General features: G+C 57.2%; 1 protein-coding gene across 6 annotated transcripts; it reads left to right on the top strand.

Annotated features, from left to right (window-relative positions):
* DMTN (dematin actin binding protein) lies at nucleotides 1-22,519 on the top strand. Of its 6 annotated transcripts, XM_081091142.1 has the most exons (16): nucleotides 1-85; nucleotides 10,388-10,591; nucleotides 10,829-10,903; nucleotides 11,289-11,444; nucleotides 12,337-12,381; nucleotides 12,614-12,713; nucleotides 13,035-13,091; nucleotides 13,296-13,448; nucleotides 15,325-15,449; nucleotides 16,504-16,609; nucleotides 20,224-20,288; nucleotides 20,443-20,491; nucleotides 20,633-20,640; nucleotides 20,804-20,869; nucleotides 21,131-21,211; nucleotides 21,349-22,380. In XM_081091142.1, the coding sequence occupies exons 2-16, from the start codon at nucleotides 10,574-10,576 to the stop codon at nucleotides 21,460-21,462; spliced, it is 1,218 nt and encodes a 405-aa protein (XP_080947268.1). In that variant the 5' UTR covers nucleotides 1-85; nucleotides 10,388-10,573; the 3' UTR covers nucleotides 21,463-22,380. The 6 variants fall into 6 exon arrangements, 1 of the variants encoding a protein (XP_080947268.1); XR_013995985.1 differs by lacking the exon at nucleotides 20,633-20,640 and having other exon boundaries at nucleotides 20,443-20,498; nucleotides 21,349-22,519; XR_013995987.1 differs by lacking the exons at nucleotides 1-85; nucleotides 20,633-20,640 and adding an exon at nucleotides 1,916-2,178 and having other exon boundaries at nucleotides 20,443-20,498; nucleotides 21,349-22,519.

Genomic DNA, 22,519 nt, shown 5'->3' with positions numbered 1-22,519 from the left:
GCGGAGAGGAGATGCGCCCAGGGATGGAGGTGTATGTCACCGAGGAAGCTGCCGTGCTCCTGCCTCACGCCCCAGGCCCTTGAAGGTACCGATTACCCTCCCTACTCCCCCCATCCTTCCCCTTGACCCCCCCCCCTTCAACATGCCTGTTTTCCTGAGGGGAATGCTCCCTTCCTCCCAGCCGGAGACAGTTACCCATTCCTCACGAGCTACCTCGCTCCAGGCCCCTGCCCACAGCTTCCGAGCCGGCAGCAGCTCGCTCCAGCCTTACCTCTGGGACCCCTGCACGGGAAGACAAGCCTCCTGGGTGGGTCTGGTGAGGGGCAGTGAGAGCAGGGGGGACCCGAGGGGAAGGGAAGATCAGCGGTGCTGAAGGCTGAGGCGGAAAAGCACCAGCCCTTGCTCTTCGGGAGGGTGGAGGGAGGCTGTGCGGGCCTGGGGTGGGGCCAGGGCAGTAAGGGGGGCGGGTGGAGGGAGAGAGCAGAGAGGCCCGGTGGCCAGGCTGGGTACCCAGAGAAGCCTGGCCCCTCTCTTCAAGGATGTGGCCCCTCCTGTGACATCTAAGGTACACCCCCCCCCCCACCTCCCTGTGTTCTCCACTGTCAGATGGGCCCTGTGTTCCCTCCCCCACGCCTGGCTTTCTCATCTCTTTCCAAGGCCCTCTCCCCACCCCACACACAGCAGCTGGACTGTATCTACTCCTCCTCGCCGCTCAGCAACCTGCCTTCATTTCTCCTTGCTTTCCTGAGCCCAGCCTCCAGATTTCATTCTCCTGCCTTCCAGTAACCCAGACACAGACCTCCTCCCTTCCTGTCCCTACCTGTCCCCTCCTGTCCCCTCCTGTCCTCTTCTTTTAGGGAAGAAGGTCCCAGGAAACATTCTCACTTGCCCCCTTCAAGACCCTTCCCTGTGACTTTTCTATTCAGGTATCCCAGGGCCCCCTCCCCAGTCTCTCAATGTCCCCAATGACAGCTGATACATCAGCTGACCGGCTGTGGGCAGTGGTTACCAGGGCAACGGCAAGAGCTGCCTAGGTAGGCAGGTCTTCCAGGCGGAGGTGGAGAGAGGAGCCAGGGCCAGGGCCAGGGTCAGCTGGCGGGGCTGCCTCCCCTGCCTGCCTCCTGGGGTCACAAGTGAACCGGGCTCTGCTCTGAGCCCACAGCAAACCAAAGGCGGTACAGGGTCCTGGAGGTCCTCCCAGAGGCGGGGGAACATCCTGAAACGCTGTGCTGGGACCTGGGCCCCACCTGGCAGGAAGTTCCCTGTTGATGAAGTCGCCCTGGCAGGAAATGGGGCTCCTCTCCCTCCAGCACCACCGCTGTGCCCTGTGCATTTCCGAGGGGACTCGGGCTCCTGAAGGGCTAGCCAGTCTCCTGGGCTGAAGACCTGCTTTTCCCAGTCCTCCCAGGAGCGGGTTGATCCTGGGGTGATCAGTTCTGGCAGCTGTGCCCACACCCCTCGCTCTCGGCTCCATGCCCTTTATCACCCAGGGAGGCCAGGGCCCCAGAGGCCCCTGTGGCTGCTGTTAGCTGCCGGGCAGCAGATACAGGTGCTTGGAGGAACCAGATGTTGTCCCCCTGGGTTATCAGCAGGGCCCCGTCCCGCTGCGAAGGTCTGGCTGTTGGTGAGGACGCTCTAGAGCTGAGTGAATGTGCGAGTGTCGCAGGGCAGGGGTGTGGGAAAGGGGAAAACGGCCCGGTGGCTGGCCCAGTCTGCTTCCGATTCTGCTTCGTCATGATGTCGGCTTAATGCTCCTCTTGTTTGAAATGGATTGAGCTACAGCGAGTGAATGAGCGAGCGAGCGAGCGAGCGAGGTGGAAGAGCAGACGCGTACAAACACACCCTGGGCCGGCCACACGCTATCAGTGGAGGTGGGGAGGGTGCGGGTGCGGGGAGCCAGTGGCCCACGCCTGCCACACGCAGACGCCCCAGCTCAGCTGGGATCCGAGCTCCAGGCTTGTGGAGGAGCAGGGTGGGAGCCAGGGAGGTGGGGGCAGGAGGGTAGGTCTCTTCCTCCAGCTCCCACCACACCCCAGCCAGCTCTTTTCCTGTTATCTGAGCTGCGGGAAGAGATGCCGGCTACCTAGGCTCAGAGGAAAGCGGCAGCCGGGGACCTGGCCTGCGCCGGTCCCTGCCGGCCTTGGGGCCTAGTGTCGGGGCCACGCTGTCTGGGAGCAGGTAGGTGGCAGGGTCTCCCACTCTCTTCCCCTCTGTGGGCACTTTGGGCCACAACACCAGCCTGGGAGTGAGGCTCTGGGGGGTGGCAGGGAGCCCCTAGGAGGGCCAGCTGTGGCCTGTTGTTGTTCAGTAGGAGATGGGCCCTGTGGCCAGACCTGAGACTGGCTGGGTTTGATCTGATCCGACCGCCTTCGGATCTGAGGAAGAGGGCCTGGGGGGTTCCATGCTGGCACCCCAGCGCCCCCCTCACCTAGTTGTGATGGGATGGGGCCAGGGAGAGCAGGGGGGCTGTTCCCTCTGCTGAATGACAGAGAAGGGAGAGAAAGGGGTGGCAGCCTCCCTCCCACCACACCACAGGTATTCTGGGGGGAGCAGTTCACACAGAGGCCGCATGTTGTTGGTGTGGGGTGTGCTCCTGGGGCAAGGGGTCTGGGAGGCCCCTGCTAGCCCTTGGCTGGCCAGGCTGGGTGAGGGCCAAGTGCAGGATGAGGTTGGGCGGCAGGGTGTGGCGGCAGCCTGACCCCAGCTCTCTCCGGTGCTGGCTGTTGATGTGCTTGAAGGGGCTGGGGCTGAGCAGACATGCAGGCCCCCCAGGACCAGAGGCGCCCTTTCCTGGGGAGGTGCACCTGGTGTTTCCCTCCCAGGGGACCGTGTCGCCAGGGTGCCAGAGTCGGGGGAGCGAGGGCGGGTCTAGGAGATGGGGGTAGTGGTGCTGTGGGAAGGGGTGGCTCGAAGGGTAGAGGTGGGGGCTCTGGGTGTGTGGCTGCACACGTGCTCAGCTTGGAGAGGGGGTGTCGGCACGTGGCGTGCTTGACTGTGAAGGGGCGGGTCGGTGGGGGGGGCAGTGGGTGTCCGTGGCACCGTGTGTCAGTGTGTGGGGCCCTCTCTGGGAAGTGGGTGTGTGATCTTGCAAGCAGGTGGGTGCGTTCTGTAACGATGTTTCAGCGTGGGCTCTCCTGCCTGTGCGCACGCGTGAGTCTCGCCTCAGCCGTGCCAGCCTCTCCATGGCCAGGTGTGGTCACCTGGGGCAGGCTGTCCACCTGGGGGTGCAGGTCTGTACCAGTTCCTCCCTCGGAGCTCATGTGTGTGTGAAGGCAAGCATAGGGATGGCCCATCATTCAGAAAGCTGAATTTGGGATGCAAGACCCTTGCATCACCCCCAGCCCTGTCGATCCAGCTTGTACAGGTGACATCACAGTCCACCCACAGGACCCACTATAAATAGAGGCCAGAGCAGGAACACGCTGGGGACCAAGCAAGCCTGAGGGGCTGAGGGACACAGGAAGAGGGGCTCCTCAGAGCGGGATAGAGAGAGAGGACACAGAAACCCGAGTGAGAGATCTCAGCGAACCCAGATGAGCAGATGCATGTTTGTGGGGTAGGAGGGAGGAAGGGGGGCCCAGTCCTGATGTCATCAGGAGCAAAGGCGGGGGAGGATAGGGGCCCGCCTGCTCCTGCCGGATGCTTCTCAGAGTGTGAGAGGGTGCTGTAGTGTTGGCACTAGAGGAACCCCGATCCTAGTCCCAGCAAAGGGAACAGGGCGTTAACATGGGCATGCGATGAAGGAGAATATGAGAGGAGAGGAGAGAGTGAGGGCTTCACCAGTCTTCGAAAAGGCCGCGGCCTCAGGCGTGGTGGAGGTGAGGGATACTCGGATGAGCAACTGGCCCAGAGCAGGGAGGCTCGCCTGCTCACGCAGTGTCCTTTTTGGGGGAGCGTGGGTGCCCCTCCCCACAGAGCCCACCCCCAGAGCAGGCCTGGGCCCGCAGGCCCTACCCCTCCCGCGCTGGGATGCTGTTTTGGGAACTGGTGACCTAGCTGGATCCCGCCTTTATTCCTGGCATTGAGTTGTTGCCACAGTAACTGCGGGGGTGGGGCTGGGAGTGGGAGAGGGTGAAAGGGAAACAAACGGAGAAGGATGAAGAAAGTAAAGAAAAAGGGAAAGGAAAGCAGAGGGAGGCGGGAGCAAGGACGTCAGTCACACGGACGAGACTGGAGAGAAAGGGGAGACCAGTCCCTGGCCCCGCTGACCCCGGCCCACTTGGACAGCTCGCCTCACACATAACTCCTTTACTGTCAGCACCTCGCTGGCCCTGCCTGGCGGCCAGAGCCCAACCCCCAGCCTCCCGCTACTGTCCCCAGGCTGGGCCAGTGAGGGAAGCACACAGGACCCAGTTCCAAGTTCGGATTAAGTGGGATCGTTGGGGACCCGCTGAAAAGAGTATTCCTTGACTTTGACCTGAGGAAGGATTCTAGTAGCCTGGGTAGGGGTTCTAGCCTGGCTTCTATCCGGGCGGCCTTTGGCAAGTTAATTCCTGGCCACTCGTTCCTCATCTCTAGGTCGGCTGCCTCCTGAACGCCCCCTACTGGGGGTCGAGCCCACAACCCGGGCATGTGCCCTTGATGGGAATCCAACCCAGGACCCTTCAGTCCACAGGCCGACGCTCTATCCACTGAGCAAACCAGCTAGGGCCCGGGTGAGCCTTTATTTCTACCAGCCACAGTCAGGTCAGCCCCTACCTGGAGCAAGAGCCAGCCTGTTGGGTGGGTGGGTCTTATCGCCCCATCCCGGAGCCTGAGGCTCTGGTTGTCCTGGAGATGCGGGTGGGCAGTGTGAGGTGGGGCTGGCTGGCGGCTCAGATAAGGCGGGCAGCACAGCTGGGGAGGGCGGGGTGCACGGGGAAGGAGGAGGAGCCGCCGGTGTCTGATCGGAGCTGGGGCAGCTGAAGTGTCCCTTCCGCCACCTGGGCCTGCCTTCCTCCCATCCCGCCCTACCTTCCTGCTGCAGCCTGCCCTGTGGCCCCGTCCAGGGAGTCAGTGCAGAGCAGGAGGTGTGCAGCGCAGGTGCTGGAGGGTGGGGGCCGGAGGCGGCTGAGTGAGAGGGGGTGTGGACTTGGAGGAAAGTAGCTTTGGGGGAGGGGGGCATGTGTGGGTGGAGTAAGCAGTTGCTTTGCAATATGATTTGACAGAAGCCAAGAAAACTCCACCCCCACCCCCACCCTCACTCCTCCACTCCAAAACACTCTCCCTCCTGGCTTAAAATGTCACCCCGTGAGACTAGCCCACATTGACAAGTAATGCCCCGGGAAGGGCAGGACATTAACACGTTACCAGCTACCAGCGTGCTCTCTGACATCCCGGTGGGCACCAGCGGGAGGAGACCCAGAGGCAGAGGGCGGCCCGCCCCGGGGATGGCATGGTGTGCACAGAGCAGAGACCTCATTCTGTGGAACCCCGTTTCTGAAGGGCCGTGCCCGTAGGACGTGTGCGTGTGTGAGTGTGGGTCTCGGCAAGGCCATGCACAGCTGTGACACAGCCCCCCTCCGACCCTTCCCCTCCCCCTGGGCAGCTACCGCTGATAGACAGCCATTCCCCTCCTGTGTCCCCTCAGACAGCTGTTCAAAGGGAGGTGCCAGGGCCACCCAGGTGCAGCCTCCGCCTCCAGGAGACAAGCTCTCTGTCCTCCCCAACCTGCCCGGCCACCCACACTCCCCACTGTGACCCTTGCAAACCTCCTCTGCTCTCTGTATCCTCTGCCTAGCGGCCTGGGACAGTCGTATAGGACCTTATCTCTCTTTTAACAAAAGCCTCCGAACTGGGATCGGCCCCTCTCAATGCCCCTCTGGGTGGTCACCTTGCTTCTTACCCCGTCCTCTCCTTTCAGGGAAACAAGCGTTTCCAAAGCTGGCCCTCCACCCGGGCGTGGACCAGCCCTCCACCTGCTGGAACTGGCTCCCTCTGCCTGCAGGCAGGGCCCAGTCTCCCCTGTCCTGAGAAGCCTCCAGCCAGTCTTCCTCCAAAGTTACTCCTCCTAGCCCCGCCCTGCCCTTCTGGGGCACGTCCTGGAAGCACCCCCTACAGGGGTCCCGGCCAGGCCTCCCGCCCTGTGATCCCTAACAAGGAGGCCTCACTATTCCGCTGAAGGTGCCCTCAGAGGCCACCAGGCCTTGGCACCCACCGGACGGGCTGTCACTCCCTTCAGCACTCTGGCCTTCTCTGGGTGATGGACTCTCGGCTTCCTGACATTCTTTCTCAGCCCCTCCTCCCTCCCCGCTCCCATCCTTTCTCTCAGTTTGTACTGCACACTTACTACCTGTCAGGCCCTTTGCAGAAAAAAAAGTATCACTAGGCACACACCCCTTTCCCCCTTCTCCCCCCCGCCTTCTAGGAGCTGGCCATGGAATTTTCCTCCTCCCTTTCATGCTGTCTCTGGACTGTTTTTGACCTTCCTTCTCCCTTGGCAACCTCCTGTGCAGACCACCACCGCTAGCTCACATGGCTCCCAAATCGCTGTTTCTAGCCTGCTCCACCCTCAACCACGTATTCTCCTTGGGCATTCCCACCTGTTCACCTGCTACACCCACCTCACCCTCAACCTGGCAAAAGTGACCTCATGGCTCCCCGTCTCCTGTCTCCCGGCCGTGCCAGCTGCCTCTCCCCTGGGGCTCTCTGAGCAAGTCGTTTCGCACATTCTGCCTCTAGGATATCTCCCATTTGCCCCTTTCCATCTTTGGCCCCATGCCCAAGCCTAGACCCTCACAGTCCTGCCTCTCCCCTCCCCCCAACTGCTGCCATGGCTTCCTGGCTTGTCTCTCTGTTTCTGTCCAATCCATCTCCCAGGCGGCAGCCAGATTCCTTTTCCCAAAGCACTGCTTGGATCTGTCACTTTTTTCTTTCACACAAGTTTCTAAGCATTCCATGGCCCCAGTTGCCCACAGAATACAATCTAACACCCACTGGTCTGGTTCAAAGGCCTCCGCAATCTTGCCCCCAACCCCTGGCCCAAGCATGCCCCCACCTCCTGAGCCCTGCGGCTCGGTCGTGCGTGCTGCTCCGCAGACCGACCAGGGCTTCCCGGGCCCACTTCCACTCATGCTGCTTCCTCTTTCAAGAATCCCTTTTCCAATGTTTGCATGATTTCAAAGTGGGCATCCTTCAAGGCCCACCTCCCTTATCTCCTCCAGTAAGAAACCTTTATTTCCCCCCTCTTGATGCCCCAGCACAGTGGTCGGCAAACTGCGGTTCGAGAGCCACATGCAGCTCTTTGGCCCCCTGAGTGTGGCTCTTCCTAAGCCTTAGGCGTACCCTAATTAAGTTAATCACAATGTACCTGCCTATATAGTTTAAGTTTTAAAAATTTGGCTCTCAAAAGAAATTTCAATCGTACTGTTGATATTTGGCCCTGTTGACTAATGAGTTTGCCGACCACTGCCCCAGCAGGAGTGATCCTCTCCTGGGACCTCTCACAGCCGCTTAGACTATCTTATCTGACACGTGTAATTTTCTGCTTTGCATGGGAGTTATCTATATAGATGCCTCACTTCTGGAGGGACAGCCAGCTCCTTTGACTCATCTTTGTGTTCTCCAGAAGACATCACAGAGTGCTGCTGTCTGGTCATTTGCAGAATAGGTGCTGAGAGAGTACGTGGTGAATGGATGGAGAAAACAATACATGACTGGGCAGGTGGGCTGATGAATGGGTGGATGGGTGCATGGGTGGGTGGGTGGATGGATGGATGGATGGATGGACTGATTGATGGATGGGTGGGTGGATAGGTGAATGGATGGTGGATGGATGGATGGATGGATGGATGGGTGGGTGGATAGGTGAATGGATGGTGGATGGATGGATGGATGGATGGACAGATTGATGGATGGATGGATGGATGGGTGGATAGGTGAATGGATGGTGGATGGATGGATGGGTAGATGGATGGGTGGGTAGATGGATGGATGGGTGGATAGGTGAATGGATGGTGGGTGGATGGATGGATAGGTGAATGGATGCTGGATGGATGGATGGGTGGATGGGTGGATGGGTGGGTGGATGGATGGATGGATGGATGGATGGACGGATTGATGGATGGATGGGTGGATGGGTGGATGGATGGATGGATGGACGATGGATGGGTGGATAGGTGAATGGATGGATGGGTGGATGGATGGATAGGTGAATGGATGGTGGATGGATGGATGGGTGGATGGATGGGTGGGTAGATAGATGGGCTGATGGATGAATAAGTGTATGCCTCTAGGACTAAGCAAAGTATATCACTAGTTTGACAATGGCTGTTAATAAAGTAAAGATTAGAGAGGAGTGAGAGGGAGCTAACAGTTCCTTTAATAGGTACCAGAGTTTATTCTGGTCCTCAGACCCCTAGTTGAAAGCATTACGAAGTGAGTGCTAAGAAGTCAGGAAAAGGATGGAACTGCGGAATGGGGTCTTTCCATGGGCACCAGTACCTCGTGTGGCTCTGCGGCCTTGGCTCCAGAATTCCAAAAAGACTTGAGAAATGTGGCCGATACGGGTCTCTGTTCACGATGCACCTGAGCAGTACTAGGTAGGCGCTCTGACTCGGGCCATTGCCTGAGACACGGCCACTCTCAGCTCCCCGGCTCTGGACAAGTCCTTAGCCTCTCTGAGCCTCCGTTTCCTCGCGTGCCAGATGGGTCTACCTCATAGGGTTGCTGAGGGGATAGACCAAATAACCTTTGTAGAGTGCTTATCAAAGTGCCCAGCATGAGCATGCAAAACATGATAGCTATTATTATTGCTGTGTGCCCTCCAGAAGGTAGCAGCCATTCTAGTTGGCAAAAAACAAAACATGTTTCCATATCAGGCAACATTTAATCAAGGACGAAGCCATAATTCTTTTTTCAAGTCTCGCTGGAATTCAGAGATGGGTGGGGACTAGAATAGTAGGGAAGGCCTCCCAGGAGGAGGGTTGAGGACTGACCTCAAAGGACAGGTGGGATCTGAAAGACAAAGCGAAAGGGCGTGTGCAAAAGCGGGGAAGTGGGAGTGAGGCTGCTTTGCAGCAAGCGGGTGGTTTTAGTGGTGGAGAGACAGCGAGCAGAATGACCTGATACAAAGTAATAGGTGATAAGATTGGGAGCACCAGTGACTGCAATCTTTCATGACCCTCTGTCGCAAAGAAGGGCTACAGAAAAACCATGGAAGTCCATTAGCCCTTGTGGAGAGAAAAATAATATTAGCTAACACTACCTAGAATTTATAGTGCTTTGAGCATTTCACACATAATTTATCTGATACTCAGAGCAACCCTATGACATTATCCTCCATTCTACAGATGAGAAATGTGAGGCACAGAGAGGGTAAGTAACTTGCCCAAGGCCACACAGCTTCTAAGCAGCAGAGTCTTATACTCATCCCCAGGCTCTCTCGGGTCCAGAGTCCATGCTCTTAACACTACATTATGCTGCCTCTTCCCTGAACCTCTGTAGCCACCAGTTCTCTTCACTCTGGCTTATTGCCTGCAGATAGGAAGACACTCCCACTCCACCATCACACTGGAAACTCAGCCAGGCATTCACTGAATGGTTATTGTAAGTCCAGTGCCGGTGTGTGGGGGGTGGGGGATGGGAGCATGGCTACGGGAGTCACTAAAGGAGAAGACTGGCTGCAGGGAACTCATAAGCTACAGCAGAAGATGGGGCCTAACCCCCTAGGAACAAAGGGAGAGCAGTGCCCCCCCACCCCCACCCCCGCCTCCCTGCAGGGAAGCAGCACTTGAGGGGCAGCCTCAGCACAGGCAAGAGAAGGCTGTGGGCACTGGATGGGGCCTTGGCCCAGAGGGTGCTTCACTCTGCAGGTGAATTTGACCGCTGTACAGAGGCAGTTGCACGGGGATGTGGGCTGCCTCCACCCGCCTCTCCCTTCTTCACAGGGGTTGAAACCAGGGCAGAGTCCGGGTCAGAGTGGCACCCCCAGCCCCTGACCTGACCACTTCACCCCAAGTCCTCTCCTCCCTGCGTGTTCACCCCTTGCGGCCCTCCTGGGGTGAGAGCTGGCTGGCACAGTGGACAGGGGATGGAGGTGGAGTGGGGCGAGGGGCCAGCGCAGAGCCGGGGAAAGAGGCACCCTAGAGACCGAGGCGAGGCGTGGGAACCTGGGTCCGAAACTGGCCGCAGCCCCAGGCAGGGCAGGTGTGACGAAGCAAGGATGTAGGGCCGCCCAGGGATGGCTGACCCCTGCCGTCATTTCCTTTCTAGCCGGAGAACAATGGCTCAAAAACAAGGGCAGCCCTCCACTTTCCCGCTCCCGCTCCACGGCGGGCTTCCCCAGGCGGAGCGAATGGAAAGCCGGAGCCCGGCGCCTTCCGCCCGGCGCTCGGAGCCCAGCCCCAGCCCAGGCCCGCTGAGATCCCGGCCCCACGGCCTGGCTGGCACGGTCTCCCTCCCCTTCCAGGCCCCGCATCGGCCAGCAGCCTGGACAGTCACCGAGGGATGAGGACGCTACCGCCCAGTGGGACGCCCTTTCCGCCCGCGCGGCCCCAAGCGCACAGCGCCCAGGAGCCGGGCCGAGCTTGACGCCCCGTCGCCTCCCCTCGCGCCCAGGGATCTGCGAGTGGCCCGACCACCTCCTCCCGGCTGCATGGAGCGGCTGCAGAAGGTACGCGGGGCGGTGAGGGCCTGGGGCTCCGGGTGGGTGCGGCCAGGCTTCCAGCAGAGGGTCAGGTCGGGGTCGATGGTGCCACCTGGTGGTTGCCCGCAGCGCCGCACCCTGGGGTCCCAGCGGCCTAGGACTCCCTCTCGGCCCTGGCCCACCCTTTGGACCGCCCTGGCCCTGGCCCTGGCCCTGGCCCTCGCCCACACGCACATTCCCACGCCGCCTTCTCACTCTCCCCAGCAACCACTTACCTCCCCCGGGAGCGTCAGCTCCTCCCGAGACTCCAGTGTTCCCGGCTCTCCCTCCAGCATTGTGGTGAGTACCTCTTGGCCGCCAGCACCCTCCGGCTGGGAGGGAGCAGGGCCGGGACCCACTCCCCGCTGGGCCGCTTCGCTCCGCCTCCCTGATGGTGTTCTGCCAGGGCTGGTGGACAGAGAGAACCCCAGAAGCCTGAGAAGGTGCCCCCGCTGTCCTCCTCCTGGTCTGGTCCTGTCTTGTACCCAGAGTGCTAGGTGAAGGACTACGTTTTTTAAGGCGACTCCCTAAAACCCTTAAAACTGAATAACGGAACTTAGCGTGGAGCTGACCTCTAAAACGGCTGTCCATTTTCTTCCTACTGAGTTGCAAATTTCGCTTGTAAGGCCAGGATCCCAGGTGAGCTTTTGAGCATGTCTGTTCCATCGGCACCATTTCCCTTCAGGCCAAGATGGACAACCAGGTGCTGGGCTACAAAGACTTGGCTGCCCTCCCCAAGGACAAGGCCATCCTGGACATCGAGCGGCCTGACCTCATGATCTACGAGCCCCACTTCACCTATTCTCTCCTGGATCACGTGGAGCTGCCCAGAAGCCGGGAGGTGAGTGGGGGGACGCTTCCCCTTGGGCAGGACTTGGGGGGAAGGTCTCCCCCAGGCCACACTGAGTGGGTGGCAGGATCCCTGTCCTGCCTTCTTTCCTGGAGGCCAGACTCCAAAACGAGAGAGAGAACTGTGCACAGGACTCACCCAGTGATAATCGCGTGCTGTGGAGAGCAGGGGAGACGGGCTGGAGGGCTCCGTGGGAGAGCAGGGGAGGCTGTGTCTGAATGGCAGCGACCCCTAGGGGTCAGGGAGGAGGAGGAGGAGGGTGGGGGAGGGGGAGTAGGCAGAAAGACAGCAGATTTGTAGAAAGCACCCAGAAACACTGACCTCAGAGGCTGAAAGTCCTAGCTGAGTGCCTGTGTGTCTGTGTGGTCCAGTTTCCCCTCCTGTGACATGGAGGTGGCACCTCTGCCCATCCATCTCACCAGGGAGTCAAGTGCACGAGATAAAGCACGCATGCCAGGGGCTTTGTAAATGGTATTTGAGAAAGGGGTAGTGTCATGGCTGAGCAGCGAGATGGGGCCAGGCTGGAGGGAGACTTAAATACCCGCCAAGAGCCCAGACTCCATCCTCGATGCTGTGGGTCTGGCCCTGAGGACGGTGCCACAGCCATCCTCAGCTGGCCCTCCGAGCACAAGCACACTGCTCCAGGGCCGGTGGCTTCCTGGTGCACCCTGGGGACAGGCCTAGGAGTCTGCCCAGGAGAGCACTGGGAGGGAGGCGGGAGGGCCAGCGCTGGGAACTGGGAGGGTTAAGAGAGAAGAGATAGCCCAGACGTTGGCCAGGTAAGGATGCAGACTTGGGTGAGGGATGAAGTGGCCCCTCTGGGGCTCTAGGAACGAGGGTTTCACCCTACCCTGTGGCTCTGACCAGCTCCTCTCCTTCGCAGCGCTCGCTGTCACCCAAATCCACATCCCCCCCACCGTCCCCAGAGGTGAGTGTCGCCCAGCCCTGCTCCCACAGGCCCAACTCCCGGCCCCCAGGGATGCCGGGATCCCTGGCCCTCCTTTGTCACCGGCCAGCTCTGTCCATCTGTCTGTCTAGCTTGGGGGCTGCGAGGGTGGGAGACAGAGATGGTGGAGTAAGGTGCAGCTGCGTCTACATGGGTTGGAGGGGCCGGGCAGGGGGACCCGGGAGCCGCAGTGAACCTCACTTGTGCTCTGCAGGTGTGGGCGGATAGCCGGACCCCTGGAACCATCTCTCAGGCTTCAGCCCCAAGAACCACTGGGACCCCCCGAACCAGCCTGCCCCATTTCCACCATCCTGGTAGGTTTCCCTGCCAGTCTGCTTGCACCCTTTTCCTAGGACCTCTTTTCTCCTTCAGGAACCCAAGCCCCTTGCTGGGGTATCTGCTCCCCACAGAACTGGCCAGACCCCCGAAGCCAGAACCCCGGGCAGAGCTCCCAACGATGGTAGACCCTGTCCCAGACCCCTCAGGGACAGTTCCAGGAACTCTGGTTCTGTCTTGGCTCTTGACAGAAGCCCATGAATTTCCTACCTTCTCCTACTCCCCTTGTCTCTTTTCTCATCCCTGACCTGGCCTCCCTATCATCAACACATCCTTCTCCTCCACTTTGCTCTGTACAGAGACCACCCGCCCAGATTCCAACATCTACAAGAAGCCACCCATCTACAAGCAGAGAGGTGAGGCTCCTGACTCACCTGATCCCCATGCTGGGAGGCTGTGCCCAAGGCTGGGAGGGGGCAGGAGAGTAAGTGTCCATATCAGCACACAACCGTGCCCTGTGCTTCCTTATGCGCTGTTTTGACACCCACGACCTCACAGGTGTGAAGGGGGCAGGTGCGGGGCTGGGGTGTGCACAGGCTGACCCTGACCTCCACCCGCAGAGTCCATGGGAGGCAGCCCTCAGAGCAAGCACCAGATTGAGGACCTCATCATTGAGTCATCGAAGTTCCCTGCAGCCCAGCCCCCTGACCCTAACCAGCCAGCCAAGATCGAGACTGACTACTGGCCATGCCCCCCATCGCTGGCTGTTGTGGGTAAGAGAAACTGTTGAGGGGAGAAGGGAGGCAGGACACTGCCCATCGTCCCTGTGGATGCCCCATGGGCCCACCCTCACCCCACCCCACCCCGTGTCCTCTGGTGAATCCTGTAGGCTCTTCACTCACCCACTCCTAGAGCTTTGGTATCAACAGCTTATTGGTTAATCATTTGTCACTTCCCATTCATTTATTGGACCACTCAGCAGACATTTGCCACACTTCTACGCATCCCAGGCTCTGTAGTAGAAACTCTGGGAAAGAGAAATGAGACAAGTCTTGGTCCCAGTGAATTTGAGTTATGTGAGTGTATATTGTCCACCCAGCCTCACTGTAAGGCAATTGTTATTTTTCTTTTCTTTAAAAAAAAAATTTAGCCCTAACCGGTTTGGCTCAGTGGATAGAGCATCAGCCTGCGGACTGAAGGGTCCCAGGTTCGATTCCAGTCAAGGGCATGTACCTTGGTTGTGGGCACATCCCCAGTAGTGGGTGTGCAGGAGGCAGCTGTTCGATGTTTCTCTCTCATCGATGTTTCTAACTCTATCCCTCTACTCTTCCTCTCTGTAAAAAAAATAAAAAATAAAAAAATAAAATAAAAAAAAATTGTAGTGCTCACTTTATTTTTTAAAAAAATATATTTTATTGATTTTTTACAGAGAGGAAGGGAGAGAGATAGAGAGTTAGAAACATCGATCAGCTGCCTCCTGTGCTGGGGTCCAACCCCAGCAGGTCCAGGGGTTCCCAAAAGTGTAGACGGAGTCGGCGAAGAAGGAATGACACGGAGACAGTGTTCAGTTGATCAGCAGCCTAGCCAGGATCTCCAGCCAAGTTCTGGTCTGGATCTCCAGCCAAGTTCTGTTCAGGATCTCCAGCCAGGTTCTGTGTCCATGTTCTCTTGCAAGGTTCTCCAGGTTCTCCAGGTTCTCCAGCCAGGTTCTGTAGCCATGTTCCCTCGCTAGGTTCTCCAGCCAGGTTCTGTCCAGGTTCTCCAGCCAGGTTCAGTCACCAGGTTCTAGTCAGGTTCTCTTGCCATGTTCTATCCAGGTTCTGTAGCCAGGTTCCGTCTCTAGGTTCTTCAGCCAGGTTCTCTTGCTAGGTTCTCTTGCTAGGTTCTGTCTCTAGGTTCTGTTGCCAGTTTCTGTCCAGGATCTTTTGCCATGTTCTGTCTCTAGGTTCTGTCTTTAGGTTCTGTCTCTAGGTTCTGTTTCCAGTTTCTGTCCAGGATCTTTTGCCATGTTCTCTCCAGCGAAGTTCTTCTGTCTCTAGGTTCTGTGTAAGTTCTGTGTCTAGGTTCTGTGTCCTGTTGTCTTGTTACATCTGTATTTATACCAGTTGATTCCAATCCTATCAATCTCTATTCCAAAGGTTAGGGTGTTTCTTATCTCCATTCCAGGGAGTAAAGATTATGTGGCTTAAGCATGATTGTTCATAGTTAAAGTGATTAATTACCTGCCTGGCACTTAGTTAAGGGGTTTTATTCCCTCCCTAACTTCAGGGGAAAATCCCTACCTGGGGAAACAACCTTTCTCAGAGAGGTGACCTTGGTTAAAACACATAGTGCCGAGAAGGTGAGCAAACATATTAAGAACAGTATGCCATATATGCCAGTTCCCTTGAAATAGCGAGGATGGACCGGCTCCCGGCACTCCTGCACACCCCCCACTGGGGATGTACCCACAACCCAGGTACATGCCCTTGACCGGAATCGAACCTGGGACCCTTCAGTCCGCAGGCCGACGCTCTATCCACTGAGCCAAACCAGTTTCAGCTGTAGCGCTCACTTTAATGTGCAGCGCGGTGTGATGCCCACAGCCGCACCTGATAAATGCTTGTTGAGCCAATGGCTGACACGCGGGCTTCCGCCTGTGTTTCCCAGAAACAGAATGGAGGAAGCGGAAAGCATCCCGGAGAGGCGCAGAGGAGGAGGAGGAGGAGGACGACGATGACTCCGGGGAGGAGATGAAGGCCCTCAGGGAGCGCCAGAGAGAGGAACTCAGTAAGGTAGCATCTCGCTGCCCCCGCTCCCCCTCCTGGGTCTCCTTGGGGACAGACGCTCTGGTTCCAGAGCTGTTCATTCTAAAGGGTTCACGCCTGGAGCACACCCTGGTCAGAGCATGTGAGGACTTCCTCTTCTTTCCCAGGATTTCAGTTGCTGCTTTGGCAGGGACCCCAGGACTTCGTGCTGCTTTGGGGAAACACTGGTTAAATTAGGGTCAAAGGCACAGAAAGGTGGTCCCGTCAGTGCCAGGCTGAGCAGGCTGAGCAGCTCTTGGGAAGAGGAGAAGCGGGAGAGCAGGCTGCTGGTCTCCAGAGGATGAGAGAGGGTGTTGGGAGTCGTGCAAAGGGCACTGATGGTGACATGGCTTGTGCTCTGGGCCTGGTGACCTGGGCTAGGAGGCCACTGGGGTAGAGTCACACTGAGCGGCGCTGACTCCTTGCTCTTGGGGGCGGCCAAACCCAGTGTGGCAGTGTCGAGGGCCATTGGCAAAACACTCGAGCATCTTTAAATATGTCGGCTGAAACTCAGAGCGAAGGCAGAGCCACGCCCTGGGGGCCGACCTGGTCAACAGACCGGGATGCCACTCAGTTTGACATTCCTGCCCAGTGTTAAGGGGGTGGATCTCATGATGTCGCCAGGAACTCAAGGCCCACCCAGATGTGATGTAACTCCCTGTTATTTGAGTATTTATTAAATCTGCTTGCGGTGCTGACGCTCTCTGTGTCTGTCCCTCCATCAGAGGGCAGACGCCACACCCAGGCCCAGCTTTCCCTCTAGTTTTGTCTCAGTCTTGTGTTTTTTCATTTTTCCTTAACCCTCGTTGCGTTCTAATCAAGATTCATCAAACTCCACGTTCTCTCTCTCTGCGCTGGTCGTGGGAAGAGAGAATGCACCCCCATATGGCAGGGCCTCAGACCAGGGTGCCAGGCTTCCGGGGTTCCCGGCCCAGCCACTGGGGAGATCCATCCCGTTCCTGCCTGCAACATGCCCAGCTCTGCACCTTCTGGAGATGAGAAACAAGTATCATAGTCTTGGACCCATCCCCTTTGTCCCCAGGTCACTTCCAACTTGGGAAAGATGATCTTGAAAGAAGAGATGGAAAAGTCACTGCCGATCCGGAGGAAAACCCGCTCCCTGCCCGACCGGACACCCTTTCATGCCTGTGAGTGCCACCAAGGGGGCTGGAAGGCCTGGCCAGACCCTGAGGCCAGAGCTGAACAGCTGTTGAGTCTGTTTGTCATGTACCCGGCACTGTGCTATGCGAGTGTACGAGATGGAACATTCGCTCACTGGCTCAAGGCGCTCACGTTGTCCGTAGGGCAAGAATTCCAGTCATGGAACAAGACGAGATGATAAACAATAGTATCAGCTAAAGCAGAATTAGCTAATTGTGCTTAATTGAATAAACATTTATTGAGTGTCTACCATGTGGGAGGCACTGGGGCTTATAAAGAGTGAAAAAATGCAGTCCTGACCTTCAGTAGCTTCCAATCACTGGGGAAATTGCCGTGGTAACAGGTTTCAGTGCAGTGTAGCAGGTACTGGGATGAGCTGTGCACAGTGACAGGGCCTGTAGTCCGAGGGCCAGGGGGTGCTCACTGGGTCTTGAAGAATGAGACAAATTGAGTGGGAAAGAAGGGCATCGCAGAGACGGGGGACGGTGGAAGCAAAGGCAGGAACAGGAGCCTCCTGGCCAGTGGAGAGGGCCTCTAGGAGCCTGGAATCAGTGCCCAGAGAGTGCCATGTGGTGGCAGGATTGACACCAGAGAGCTGGGGTAGCCAGTGCTTTGGACACCATGCCTCCAATCCCACGAGTTTGGCCGGGACTTCCTTAGAGCATGGCAGCTGGAGAGGAGAGGGGAGATCTGAGTGCCCAGAACTGGGAGTTACAGGCCTCTAAAAGCCCGGAAGCCACACAGCCTCACGGCCACTGCATCCTATTGGTCAGAGCAGCCCAGACTCCGGAAAGGGGGAGATTCCATTTCCTGACACAGGAATGGCACTTAGGCGCTGGGAGACGGTGTTTCGGGCCACGAGACAACCTCCCACACTTCCCAGCGGTTTGGGTGAGGCCTAACATAGACAGTGCAGAGCAGAGGGCATGCATGGGTTTGAGAAATACTTAGGAGACTGAAGCAACTGACTCCGTGGGAGGAGAGGGGCAGGCGAGGTGGGGGTTTGCCTTGGGTGCTGGTGATGAGAAGCCTAGAACTGAGATCGTGAAAGAGGCAGGGTTGGGAGAAAGATGAAGAGACTGGTTTGGGGCATGTTGGGTTTGAAGTGCGAGTTTGACTGAGTCGGGAGCTTGAGGGGCAAGGCAGGCCTCAGGGAGCGTCTTCAGGGTTTAGGTAGTAGTAAGGCTGTAAGAAAGATGGGATTGTGCAGAGAGAGGAGAGGGCAGGGACGGGGGCAGGCTGTACCCTGGAGAGCACACACCTTCAGATCCAGCTGAGGGTTGGCTCAGGGTTGGTCAGGATGTGGGGCTGGCCTCAGGGGCCTCTCTCTCTGAAGGTGGGGACTTGATCTGGGACAGCCAATTAGAAGTGGAGATTTGGGAAGGTTTGGAACAGCTACCTCAGGGAAGGGAGCTGCCCAGGCCATCCATCTGCGGCAATGACCATCTACATGGCGTGGTCGTCACCTCCACAGCCTGCAGGCGAGCCGGGGCCCAAGGCTGATCCAGGCAGAGTTTTTTGAGGCAGGTCTGTGGGATGTGGGGCCAGGTGAGCTGCTTAGTACTGGTGAAAGCAGTTTTGTACCCAACACAGGTTGAAGGACAGGGAGTGTGGGTCGGGTCACCAGAGGTCCCCATGAGATTGACTGACAGGTGTGCTGGGAACCAGGCTGAAGGAAGCTGCAAACAAAGAAGGGCGCTGTGGTCACAAAGTGGGGCCCCGGGCTTCAAGTGCCAGGGTGAAGCAGTGTGGATAGCGAGGTCCGGGGGCGACCATTGCAGGGGCTGCCTGCTGTGCCGTGGAGATGAAGGCCCTGGGGTGGGGGGTGGGGTTCAGGAACCCTAAGGTAGGTCTCTGGCTAGGACATCCACAGGGTCACCAAAAGGCCAGGATGATATTTCAGAAGGGGTGGGAAGAGTTTCAGAGAATGTGGACTAAGTAGTTAAGGCCTGAGAATGAGACAGAGAGATGCTCTGAAGGTTGAATCCAGTCTCCGTGTCCCACTGGAACTTGCTTTCAGTCCAAATGAGCTCTTTAACTTCCATTTGGCCTTGCAAAGCTGAATAGCAAAATGTCTCCATCATCATCATTTTGGCACCCCTGAACTTGCACGTGATCAAAGATCATAGGATTGCATGGGTTACAGCAGTGGTTGGCAAACTACGGCTCGCGAGCCACATGCGGCTCTTTGGCCCCTTGAGTGTGGCCACGAAGTTTCAATCGCACTGTACGTGCGCGCCCGCACGTGGTATTTTGTGGAAGAGCCACACTCAAGGGGCCACAGTTTGCTGACCACTGGGTTACAGTCGCAGCTAATCAACCTTAACGATTCCAAAATTATAGGTAGCCCTAGCTGGTGTGCTCTGTGGTTAGAGCATTGGCCTGTGCACCACAGGGTCAAGGGTGTGATTCCCAGTCAAGGGCATGGGCTGCAGGTTAGATGCCCAGCCCTCGTCGGGACTTGTGCGGGAGGCAACCAATCGATGTGTCTCTCTCACATCAATATTTCTCCCCCCCCCTTTTTTTTCACTATCTCTAAAAAATCAATGGAAAAAATATCCTCAAGTGAGGACTAACCAAAAAACATTTAAAATTATGTATAGGCATGTCATTCTGACTTAATGGTAACATCGAATAGTCACTTTCAAACATAAGTAATGAATGATATCGCAACAGCAGATGATTTTCTACACAAAAATAAGTGTGTAAGTGGTTTTAAAACTAAGTATTACGGAAAAAAACAACCAAGGTCCCCCCCAACACATTTTGTTCTCATCAATTAAACTTCCAAGTAATAGATTTTATAAGAATGTTTTAAGAAGACAGTTCCTTATAGTTTTGAGTCTGTCAAGGCTAAACATTTAAACAATAAGTCTGGTCAAGATGATTGCTATAGAATGCTAACAACTTCTAGTAACTGGAGATGAAGGAGTTTTGAGATCTGCCCAAACTAAAGATCTTAGGTACAAAGATTTCCTAGGAAAACCTATTGCTGAAAACCAATTTTCTTGAATTATAATCTCAGTGCTTAAAAGCTTAGTGATATTATTAAATGTGTAAGTTTAAGGTGACACCTAATCGTGCAATCCACGTTTTGGCTGCGGGTGCAATCTAGCAGCTGACAGAGCTGAAGACAGTATTGTTTCTGTATTATAGGGTCAAATGTTTAAAACGTGGTTACTAAACTTGCTAATAATATAATTGTAACAATTTGATTCTTTTTATGAGATGTCAGATTCCTTTTTTTACCCCAGAAGTTCATTTTACACTGGTGAGCTTCATCATCTGACAATCGCTCGCTAACTCTGGATTTTAACTCGGCCATTTGGCCCAAATGAGTGTTTGATGCCCTTCTGTTAGAGGGAAGGCATTCGAGAGAGTTCAGAGGCACCAGCACGATGCCACTCGCTGGAGGTCATGGGCAGGAGCTGGAAGCCAACAGAGACCACAGGTTCCCCCAGGTCTACCCTTCACTGCCCTGCCCCTGGTTGGGGGTCCAGAGAGGGATCCTGCTCAAAATGACTGTCAAGCCAGAGGGACTGAACGGGGTCTCTCTCTCTCTCTCTCTCTCTCTCTCTCTCTCTCTCTCTCTCTCTCCTAGCCTTGCACGGTGGAACATCAAAGTCATCTTCCCTCCCGGCCTACGGCAGGACCACCCTGAGCCGGGTAAGGTCCCTGACCACAGGTCCCAGACCGCAGGGGAGGAGTGTGCACGTGGGGTCCTCTGAGGGGCTGAGCTACTTGGGGAAGGGAAGACCTTCAAGGGAAGGGACTGATGAGGAACACTCAGCTTCCTTCTGATCCTTTCTGTCCTTTCTAGCTGCAGTCCACAGACTTCAGCCCAACCGGGAGTGAGGCTGGAAGCCCAGGTGAGAGGCAGGGTCAGGCCAGCGGAGAAAGGGCTTAAGCAGGCCCTGGGGCAGCTGTATCTGGGATGCGGGCAGGGCTGTGTGGCTGCAGGGCTGGGAGGCTAAGCTGGCTGGTCTGAACAATGACTCTTCTCTCCCCAGGCCTGCAGGTGAGGAGGACGTGGAGCACAGAAGCCTGGGACAGGCAACTGGCAGTGTTGGGGGAGGGGGTGTTGGGCCACCCAGTTGCCTGGTGAGCACATGAGAAGCCCCGGGTCAGGCTGGGAGGTCTCCCTGCCCCACTCTGGCTCACTGCGGCTTTGGTCTCCCCAGAACGGAGAGGGCCAGAGGGGGAGGATGGACCGGGGGAACTCCCTGCCCTGTGTGCTGGAGCAGAAGGTGAGGGGCAGCGGCAGAGCCAGGGGGGTGGGCAGGGGACAGAAGCCTCTACAGTGGGGTGGCCAGCTTGGGGAGAAGCCAGGCAAGTGAATGCGCTATGGGATCCTCCTGGAGTTGCTGACGGGGAAGCTGGGGGCGCTGGATGGCAACATGGCATGAACCCAATGGCCCTGCAGGCTGATAAGGGGGCCTGGGGAGTGGAGGGTTGACAGCAACAGGGAACACTATGAGCCTAAGACTGCCCCCTGCCCTGCCCCCCAGATCTATCCCTACGAAATGCTGGTGGTGACCAATAAGGGGCGAACCAAGCTGCCTCCAGGTGTGGATCGGATGAGGCTGGAGGTATGCAGGGGAGAGGCGCCGGTGGGTGCAGGGCTCTATCGGGCAGCCTCCCCTCCTGGTGGGGAAGACCTGCCCCCTTGGCCACTCAGCCCAGCCCGCCCTCCTCTCCCTAAGCCACCTTGGTCTGTCCCCTGCAGAGGCATCTGTCAGCCGAGGACTTCTCCAGGGTGTTCGCCATGTCTCCGGAAGAGTTTAGCAAGCTGGCTCTGTGGAAGCGCAATGAGCTCAAGAAGAAGGCTTCCCTCTTCTGACCGCCCCACACTTCCTGACTGACCCTCACCCCTGCGGCTCTCTGGAGCTGGGTCACTGGACCCTAAAGCATCATCTCTCGGGGGGGGCACGGAGGTGGGCAGAGGTGGGGTTGGCTGCATTCGCTAGGTCAGGGGGAGCCCGGCCGTCCCTCAGTGCTGGGCTGTGGGGCATGGACCTTCCCATAATGAGCCAGGGGCCTCCCCTCCTCCCTAGTCCTCACTGCACAGGGCAAACCCAGGCTGGACCCGAGCACTCAGAGTTAATGTCTGCACCCTCTCCCTGCCCCCACCCCATGGAGAGAGGTCCCAGAAGAGGGAGGGAGGCGACCTGGACATGGCACGTGGTGCAGGCGGTTGATGCCTGGATCAGTGGGCGGGTAGAGCCCTCAGCCTGCGGAGGAGGTGAGGCAGGAAGCAGCAGGCAGCAGGCACAGCTCCAGGACCCCATCTGCCCAGCACTCCTCCTCGCCTCACCGGGAGGCTCCCCCTGCACCTGGGCCTCCCGCCTCTGACTCCAGCAGGGAGGCCGCCCTGTCCTCCAGTTTACCCTCTGACCTCCTTGCACATCCTATGCTTTGAAGCCTCATGCTCAGCTCTGTGGCTTCCCCAGAAGCCTTGGCTTAGAGTGGAGATGTCGCCTATACCGAACCCCAGGCCCCCATCAGCCTCCAGGCACAGTGAGCTAGACTCCTACCTTCCGACACCAGGATCCTAGGCAGGACCAGGCCTTCAGGCTCCCTCGGATGGGAACAAGAGGCCAGGCCACCAGGTCCCACCCATACCCATGCATCCCCCACCATGCTCTCTAAAGAATGTAATTTATTGGGGCACCCCAGCTGCTTCCTCACCCAACTCTCTGCCCTACCTAATCACATTCCCAGCTTTTCTTCTCTACAAATACATATGTGTATATAATTATATATATATATTTTTTGCCCAGGTATGGGTTTTGTTCCTGCCCAGACCCTGGCATCCCTTTCCACTGTGTGTATGTGTGAGATGATACTGGGGGAGGGGAACTCTGCTTGGAATTAAAAGGTTGCATTGGGTCCCCAAA

Source organism: Myotis nattereri, assembly GCF_964212035.1.
Source record: "Myotis nattereri genome assembly, chromosome: 5".
Lineage (NCBI taxonomy): Eukaryota > Metazoa > Chordata > Mammalia > Chiroptera > Vespertilionidae > Myotis > Myotis nattereri.
This window is presented reverse-complemented; position numbering and strand designations above follow the sequence as displayed.

What these genes read in the sequence shown, in the direction of transcription:
- DMTN (XM_081091142.1), top strand. An exon ending in CCCATCGCTGGCTGTTGTGG is followed by an intron (nt 13,449 to 15,324) that starts GTAAGAGAAACT and finishes TGTGTTTCCCAG; the next exon opens with AAACAGAATGGAGGAAGCGG. An exon ending in GCAGGACCACCCTGAGCCGG is followed by an intron (nt 20,289 to 20,442) that starts GTAAGGTCCCTG and finishes TGTCCTTTCTAG; the next exon opens with CTGCAGTCCACAGACTTCAG.